Raw genomic sequence first — 8920 nt, forward strand, 5'->3', positions numbered from 1 at the left:
CACTTCCTTCTGAAAGGGCTGCAAGAGCGTTATAATCCATTCTTTTAGATTTGTCTCTTACAGTTGTTATTCCATTTAATAGGTTGTAATATAGTTTGGGTTGCTTTATTTACCATCCCTTCCTGATAACACCACCTGATTTTCCCTTTCTTTAGTCCCTCCCGCCTTTCTCTACTTAATCTTCCTCGCTCTTAGAAACTAAATTTTTAATCGTGTGAGAGAACTGCGGAGTTTTTGGGAAGGGGGGTGTTAAATACCTTTCAACGTTAAAACAGCATGTTATAAACCCTCAAGCGAGGGGAATGTGAGAAAAATGTACATTTAAACACAGCACAGTACTTGGGACAAAGATCTGCATGAGGGGCGATTGGGGTAGATTTTATTTTATTTTATTACATATCCTATTTTACCCTCATTTTAAATTGTTCGTATAGGAATTTATTGATGTGCTTAAACCTTGCACTTTGATATGGCTAAATAAAGCTTGTCACAAACGATTGTCGCTTTAGTTCCAGCACTTTTTTGGACTATTTGATGGCTCTTAAAAGAGCCTTTTGTAAAAAAAAAATACGTTCTTTACGCGCGCTCTCCGCGGATGCGTCGGGCCAGCTGGATGTCCTTGGGCATGATGGTGACTCGCTTGGCGTGGATGGCGCACAGGTTGGTGTCCTCGAAAAGCCCCACGAGGTAAGCCTCGCTGGCCTCCTGCAGAGCCATGACGGCCGAGCTTTGGAAGCGAAGATCGGTCTTGAAGTCCTGCGCGATCTCGCGTACCAAGCGCTGGAAGGGCAGCTTGCGGATGAGCAGCTCCGTCGACTTCTGGTAGCGGCGGATCTCCCTCAGGGCGACGGTGCCCGGGCGGTAGCGGTGAGGCTTCTTCACGCCGCCGGTGGCCGGAGCGCTCTTCCTCGCCGCCTTGGTGGCCAGCTGCTTGCGGGGCGCCTTCCCGCCGGTGGACTTGCGAGCGGTCTGCTTGGTACGAGCCATTTCGCCGCGAAGAAAGAAGACAACTAAGGAACACACAAGCCGCCAAGAGAAGAATTGAAAAGAAACCGCCGCCGGCGCGCTATTTATACACTGCTTCCTTGGTTTTGATTGGCTGTCATTTTCAGCCAATCACGTGCTGAATTTAAATCTTCCGCGCGCTGCGGGGGCTCTTACGGAAACGCGACTTCGCTGTTTTATAGCCGTTTTTCCGAGATAAAGGATAAATGGGCAACAATTAAAACTCTTTTAATGAATTGCCCAATTAATCAGCATAAATCAAGATTCCATTCCCAGTAGGTTAAGAGTTTAATTTCTAGGAGGGGAAAAAAGAAATCACCGTTTTTTTTAGTGTAATGTTTCCTAAAAGTAAAAAAAAAAAAATCCCCGTCAGAAAAATAATTTTGTTTAAACGTTCTCGTTGGCTGGTGCCCTTCTGCACTCGGAGGAAGTAAATAGGGCGGACTTGTGCCCAGTTGGAAACGAAGGGCTATTAAACGGGGTAGGTTGACACCCAAGTATGTCAGATCATGGGGATTTAAAAAAAAGAACAGAAAATGTTGCAGGGGGGACGGTGGGGGGGGGCGGCGCTGCCCAGCGATTGCAATCCTTTCTCACCTTTGAATCACCAGTTTGTTCTCTTGCCAGGATACCAATCTACTAATATAATCCATATGATCCATATGCTAATATAACTATGCTATGAAGAATACCACAATAATATAACTATATAACTATATTATATAGCTAGTATGTAGCATATAGTATAATCTCTATATGTGTGTGTGTATAACTACGGTATTAGTAATCTATATTATATCACTAGTACAGTATGTATGTATATACACACACAAACACACTATACTATATGCCACATATACTAGGTAGCTGTATAATATGCAGTACTAATATAGTCATACACATATAGAGAGATTATATGCCACATACTAGCTATATAATATGCAGTACTAATATAGCTATACACACACACATATAGAGATTATACTATATGCTACATACTAGCTATATAATATGCAGAATTAATACACACACAGAGAGAGAGATTATAATACTATGTGCTACATACTAGCTATATAATATGCAGAATTAATATACAGAGAGAGAGAGAGAGAGAGATTATACTATATGCCACATCCTAGCTATATAATATAGAGTACTAATACCGTAGTTATACACACACACATAGAGAGATTATACTATATGCTACATACTAGCTATATAATATGCAGAATTAATGCACACACACACATAGAGAGATTATACTATATGCTACATACTAGCTATATAATATGCAGAATTAATATACACGAGAGAGAGAGATTATACTATATGCCACATCCTAGCTATATGCCTATGCACGCATGCACAGAGAGAGAGAGAAAGAGAGAAAGTATAACTATAGTGGTATAATACGCAGTACTAATAGTCTACTATATTATATATTATAGTAGACTATATTAGTACTGCATATGACAGTATATACTCATAGTACAGTATAGAATACCATATAATATCGTATGTAATTAGTACGTAATATAATTATGTTGTAGTATACGAACGAGGCTAATCTAATCAAAGCAAGAAATACATTAAAAGGAAAACCTTCCAGGATGAGAACTTGCCGGGGTCTTCAGCAAGTGATTCCCCCCCCCCCCCCCCCCCCCACATCTCGGATATCTAAGAAACCTCCCTGTGGTGGGGAAAAAGTTAGGTTTTTTCCCCATTCATGCGAGATTCGCCTTCAATGACGTCATTCGGACCTGGGGGCGTGGCTTCTGGCGCCCATTCATTTCATGGGGTAGGGGGGGCTCGTTATTCATCGCCCGAAGCGACATTTCCTCTCAATGGCCGCTGCTTCATCTTTCCAAATACCCAAACAACATATGTTTCTTTATTTAAAAAGTTTGCCATCTCCCCGTCGGGGAATCGAACCCCGGTCTCCCGCGTGACAGGCGGGGATACTTACCACTATACTAACGAGGAGAACGCTGAAATATCTGCTTCACCTGCCTCCTTTTAAGACGCCGGAAGAGAAACGAATGAATAGAATTATTCTTCCTCTTGTTATTATCATCATCATTCTCCAAATATCTTCTAGGGGTATCTTGAGCAACAGCAAGGAAGATATTTGTCTTCTTTGACTGTCTTCTCTATTTTGCTATCCAAGCCTGCATTTCCCATCCAAAATACTGATTTTCCTTCATTGTTTGGAGTTTGCCTTCAAATAAAGAGATTTATTGATTTTTGTTTTCCTTGCGTGAGCAGAAAGGAAATCTCCAGAGCTACTTAGGCACCTCTGGGGTTAAATTGCCGTGAGATCTGGGGTCTTGCATGGTCCCAGTAGACGAATGACTTAAAATGGGACTAAAAAAAGAGATCGAATTGGTCTTGCATGGTCCCAGTAGACGAATGACTTAAAATGGGATTTAAAAAAAGAAATCGAATTGGTTTATTATTACTTATTATAAATATGGTTTATTATTTTTCAGGGAACCTCAAGAAGAATAAATCCTCAGGGTTTGAAGTCTTTTATGTAAGTAGCTGGAAGGAAGTCTTTAAAACCACAGTAAAAGCATCTGAACTTTTTTTTTTAAGTGCCTTTCCCAAGTCACCAGACCAATGCCTCATGGGTCTAATCAGATTGGGCCAAATGAAGGTAAATTCTATTCTGTTTCAGCTCTCTAATTTCCTCGACTTCATTTAGTGACCATTCAAAGTTACAACGGCACTCCAAAAAGTAACTAAGCACCATTTTGCACACAACCATAGAGGCACCGCCTTGCACATGACGCTGGACAAGTGTCTCGTATTTACGACGGTCGCAGCGTTCTGGGAGGTCACGTCATTCCCCTTTTGCAAACCCTTCTGAGCAGCACAGTCAAATGGGGAAGCTGGATTCGCTTAACAACCATGTGACCAATTTAACAACTGCAGTGACTCACTTAACAACCGTGGCAAGAAAGGTTGAAGAATGGGGCCGAACTCAACAGAATAACAAGTGTTGGAAGTGGACCTTGGAGATCTTCTAGTCCAAATCCCTGCTCAGGCAGACAGGAAACCCCATATATACCATTTCTTAAGGTTAAGTTTATTAGATTTATAGACCGCCCCCTCTCCCCAAAGGGACTTAACCAACGTCTCACATAACAGATGCTTCACTTAGCAACAGAATCATTGGGCTCAATTGTGGTTGCAACTCAAGATTTACTGGCGTAGCAATATAATAATCTATAACTATAAAAATGGCTGTGTGTCTATATTCCAGCATAACTCTGGAATGCCTGGAGCAATTTCAACCAAATTTGGTACACAGATGACTGGAAACAAATACTGTGGGGGTAAGACACCCCTACCCCTTCCCCCGGGTGTGTGTTCTGCTAAGATACAGCCTGTTGTGCCTTAAAGTGGCTTCTACTGTACAGCGCAGTAGAGTTCGGCTTCACAGTACTCCACCAGGGGGCTCCCTCTGGTAAGGGGGAAAATCCAAAATTAGAAATTACATTTGGTCCAGATATTTCCCCCCTATAAATAAATACCTGGGCAACGCAGTGTTATCAACTAAGTAGCACTATAAAACCAGTCTATTTTCCAGGAGACTTCAGAGGAAAAGTTCCTGATCTAAGGAGCCTGAAACATTGTTATTCTCAAGACTCTGTCAACTGTATCCTCTTCTTTTTTTTTCAGCCACTATCCAAGTCTTGTTGGAAACAGCGTTGGTCTGGTCAGAATAAACGTATTCGGTGCTAAGGGCTTACGCCAAAATGCTCTGCTTCTGAAAAAATGTTTCATTTGCAATAAATATCGACTCTACCCCAGGACTGATAGACTGATCTTCTTCGTGTTTGTTAACTTGAATAGAATAGAGTGGAAAGGGACCTTGGAGGTCTGGTAGTCCAACCCCCTGCTCAAGCGGAAGCTGTATACCATCTCAGATAAATGACCCTCTAGTGTCTCTTCTAGTCTCCAGTGGTAGAGCGGCCACAACTTCTGGTGGCAAGCTGTTCCACTGGTTAATTGTCCTCCCTGTTAGGAAGTTTCTCCTTAATTCCAGGTTGCTTCTCTCCTCGATTAGTTGCTTCTTCTCTTGCCTTCTGATGTTTTAGAAAATAATGTGACCCCCTCCTCTTCTTTGTGCCACCACCTCAAATACCGGAACGCTGCTATCATATCCCTAGTCCTACTTTTCTCTATACTGGCCAAACCCAAATCCTGCAACCTAAATTCATATAATTTAGACTCCAGGCCTTTAATCATCTTTGCGCTTTTTACAAAAGTCTCAACATCTTTTTTTCCCCCCAATATGATGACAAAAACTGGATGCTGGATCCCGGGTGTGGCTTTACTAAGGCTTTACAAAGCAGTACTAATCCTTCACCTGATTTTGATTCTATGCCTCTTAATACAACCCAGGATCGTATTAGCTTTTTTTTTTTTTTTTTGGCTGCTGGCTCAAAGTGACTATCAAGTATCATCAAGGAGAGACGAGCCAGAAATCTTTCTTTCCTCTCCTCTAGGATGGGTACCATTCAGACAACCGTCTTCATCACCTACTTGGTACTAAGAGCCGCGGGAAAGAGCGTCTGCATTTTCAAAAGAAAAACAAGAGTTTGCCATTCATTTTTGCCAGCAGAAAAAAAGCAATCGTCTTTTTTTTCCCCTTTTTTGCTAAAATCGTTTCAACATCAGGACGCTGAAAACACCCATCCTCCCTCCCCGTCGATCCCACCTGAAATGGGTTTCGAACGTTGAATTCAACGCGTGTTTCAAAAACCCAAACTCGCCAAAGTTTTTTTTTTTTTTTGAAGGAGCATTGCGAAGGCCAAAGCCGCTTCCAAAACGGACCAATCAGAGCGCGACCTCTGCTATAAATAACAGGTGCCGCGACTCCGCAGCTTCAGTTGAAGTTCGACCGGCGTGGGTGAAGGTCGCGCTTTCGGGATGGCTGAGGTAGCCCCGGCTCCGGCGAAGAAAGCGGCGGGCGCTGTCAAGGCGCGGAAGCCAGCCGGCTCCAGCGTGACGGAGCTACTGATGCAGGCGGTGACGGCCTCCAAGGAGCGCGGCGGCATCTCCTTGGCCGCGCTGAAGAAGTCCCTGGCGGCGTCGGGCTACGACGTGGAGAAGAACAACAGCCGCGTCAAGCTAGTCCTAAAGAGCCTGGTGGCGAAGGGGACGCTGCTGCAGACGAAAGGCACGGGAGCCTCGGGCTCCTTCAAGCTCAACAAGAAGCAGGCCGACCCCAAGGACAAGGCGGCTCGCAAGAAGCAGCAGCCGGCGAGAGCCAAGAGCGCCAAGAAGCCCACCGGCGGCACCGCCGCCAAGAAGGCGAAAAAGGCTCCGGTTGCCGCCGGGGCGAAGAAACCCGTTAAAAAGGCGGTCAAGAAACCCACCCCGGTGGTGGCCAAAAAGCCCAAAGCAAAGGCGAAAAGTCCCGCTAAGCCCCTGAAGGCGAAGGCCAAAGCGAAACCGAAGGCCGCCACGAAAGCCAAAGCCGCCCCTAAAAAGAAGTGAAACCTCGGGCGGCTTCGCTTTCAACCCAACGGCTCTTTTAAGAGCCACCCAAATGGTCTTGGGGAAAAGAGTGGAGCATTTGCGGACCGGTGTGAAAACTTAGGTACTCCCTTCAGTTTGTTTTGGAGGGGAGTCTCGCCCGGCGGAAACCACGGCAAGGTAGCGTGGCCGAGCGGTCTAAGGCGCTGGATTAAGGCTCCAGTCTCTTCGGGGGCGTGGGTTCGAATCCCACCGCTGCCAAGAATCCTTTTTATTTATTTAGCCTTCCCCCCGCACGCATCTTCGCTTCACTTTTGATTTGTACACCTAATAGGGCTTTGGGAGAATAAAAGTGAAGTGCACTTACTCTACATCTTAAAACTCGAAAAAGGAGACACGCCCCCCTCCCTTATTTTCAGGACAGCAGCAAATTCGAGAGTCTTATCCAAAGCAATAGGAAGCCTCAACTTCCAACCCAAAGCAAAATGAAACGGACGTTCTCCCGTACCCAACCACCGACGAGGGTGGGATTCGAACCCACGCGTGCAGAGCACAATGGATTAGCAGTCCATCGCCTTAACCACTCGGCCACCTCGTCGCCTGCCAGTCGGAGCCTTGCGGTTTTCTCCAGCCCCAAATTAACACGTGGAAAAGGGGGAAAAAAACCACAACATTCTCACTTGATGTTTATTCAATGTGCATTAAACGTGTATTAAAATGGAACGATTGCCTGCTGTTTCTAAGTGTCTCTTTTTCCACCCAGTATTATTTCGGAATTTGGTTTTAAAGCAAGAATGGGGGTTGGCTGCTCCTGACTGTTTTAACTCCTTAATCTTCTTATCTAATATTTCTTTACTTCTGGGCACTTCCACCACATGTGCTAATACAGGGGTGTCCAAACTTGAGAACTTTAAGACTTGTGGACTTCAACTCCCAGAATTCCCCAGCCAGCATGGCTGGCTAGGGAATTCTGGGAGTTGAAGTCCACAAGTCTTAAAGTTCTCAAGTTTGGACACCCCTGTGCTAATACGTTCCCTGCTTCTGTTTACATTTCCAACATTCCCGGTTATCTGTTTGGAAAACATTTTTGCGAATTTTGCTGGGGGGGGGGGGATAAATACCAACGATATAACATTTTATATACATACAACGACGTAAATTGTTTCAACTCCTACCCTCAAAAAACGACACTGCACTCCAGAACAACTAGATAGAGAACAGTCCTTCCCCCCACCCACGCCATCACTCTGCTAAATAAATAATTCCCTCACTGCTGTCAAATTATTCACTAAGGCTGCATTACTATTAATATTAATCTTCTCATCAGTGCGATCACCCATCTCCTCCCACTTAGGACTGCGGGACTGTGATTTTGTTGCTTGTATCCTTTATGATTTATATTGATATTGATTGTTTCCTGGTTACTTATTTGTACCCTGTGACTATCAGTAAGTGCTGTACTTTATGATTCTTGACAAATGTATCTTGTCTTTTTATGTACACTTGAGAGCATATGCACCAAAGACAATCACTCTTGGCCAATAAAGAATTCCATTCTATTCCATTCCATTCTATTCTATTCCATTCCATTCCATTCCCTATTCTATTCCATTCTATTCTATTCCATTCCATTCCCTATTCCATTCCATTCCATTCCCTATTCTATTCTATTCTATTCTACAAAGTGGCTAGAGGACATAACCAAACAACAAATAACAGTTAAAACTGGAGGTTAGGCATTCTAACAGGAAATTACAATTTTTTAAAAAAAATCCAATATACAATTCCTACACATAATAACAGCGGCCAGAATTGTTTACACGCAAAATTGGAAAAAGGAAAATATACCTCTTGGTGGAATGGTGACAAAGGAAGTACTAGAATGTGCTGAGATGGATAGGCTGACAATGGAAATAAAAGATAGGGAAGAAACTGAATATTATTTGATTTGGAATATATGGTACCACCGGTTAGAGAATAGAAGCAAAGATTAAGGAATCATTAAAGGAAGATGAAAGAATGGGTAATGTTAAAGTATAAATAGAATAGAATAGAATAGAATAGAATAGAATAGAATAGAATAGAATAGAATAGAGTAGGGTAGGGTAGGGTAGAATAGAATAGAATAGAATTCTTCATTAGCCAAATATGATTGGACACACAAGGAAATTGTCTTTGGTGCATAAGCTCTCAGTGTACATAAAAAGACAAGATACATTCGTCAAGAATCATAAGGTAGAACACTTAATCATAGTCATAGGATACAAATAAGTAATCAGGAAACAATCAATATAAATATAAATAGTAAGGATACAAGCAACAAACTCACAGTCCTGCAGTCCTAAGTGGGAGGAGATGGGTGATCACAACGATGAGAAGACTAATAGTAATAGTAACGCAGCCTTAGTGAATGGTTTCTTGTGACAAA

At 43.2% G+C, this 8920-nt stretch overlaps 2 protein-coding genes across 2 annotated transcripts; one reads left to right on the forward strand and one right to left on the reverse strand.

The window, feature by feature from the left end:
* Positions 1-530: 530 nt before the first annotated feature.
* Positions 531-1048, reverse strand: LOC309400466 (histone H3.2). The gene has a single exon (XM_081968980.1). The coding sequence runs from the start codon at positions 985-987 to the stop codon at positions 577-579; it is 411 nt and encodes a 136-aa protein (XP_081825106.1). The 5' UTR covers positions 988-1048; the 3' UTR covers positions 531-576.
* Positions 1049-5914: 4866 nt separating this feature from the next.
* Positions 5915-6567, forward strand: LOC309400752 (histone H1.01-like). Its single transcript, XM_081969389.1, has one exon. It carries the CDS (start codon positions 5944-5946, stop codon positions 6511-6513), a length of 570 nt encoding a protein of 189 aa, XP_081825515.1. The 5' UTR covers positions 5915-5943; the 3' UTR covers positions 6514-6567.
* The last annotated feature ends 2353 nt before the right edge of the window (positions 6568-8920 follow it).

Source organism: Natrix helvetica (genome assembly GCF_964273705.1).
Source record: "Natrix helvetica genome assembly, chromosome: W".
Classification (NCBI taxonomy): domain Eukaryota; kingdom Metazoa; phylum Chordata; class Lepidosauria; order Squamata; family Natricidae; genus Natrix; species Natrix helvetica.

What these genes read in the sequence shown, in the direction of transcription:
- LOC309400752 (XM_081969389.1), top strand. Translation starts at nt 5,944, where the DNA reads ATGGCTGAGGTAGCCCCGGCTCCGGCGAAGAAAGCGGCGGGCGCTGTC.
- LOC309400466 (XM_081968980.1), bottom strand. Translation starts at nt 987, where the DNA reads ATGGCTCGTACCAAGCAGACCGCTCGCAAGTCCACCGGCGGGAAGGCG.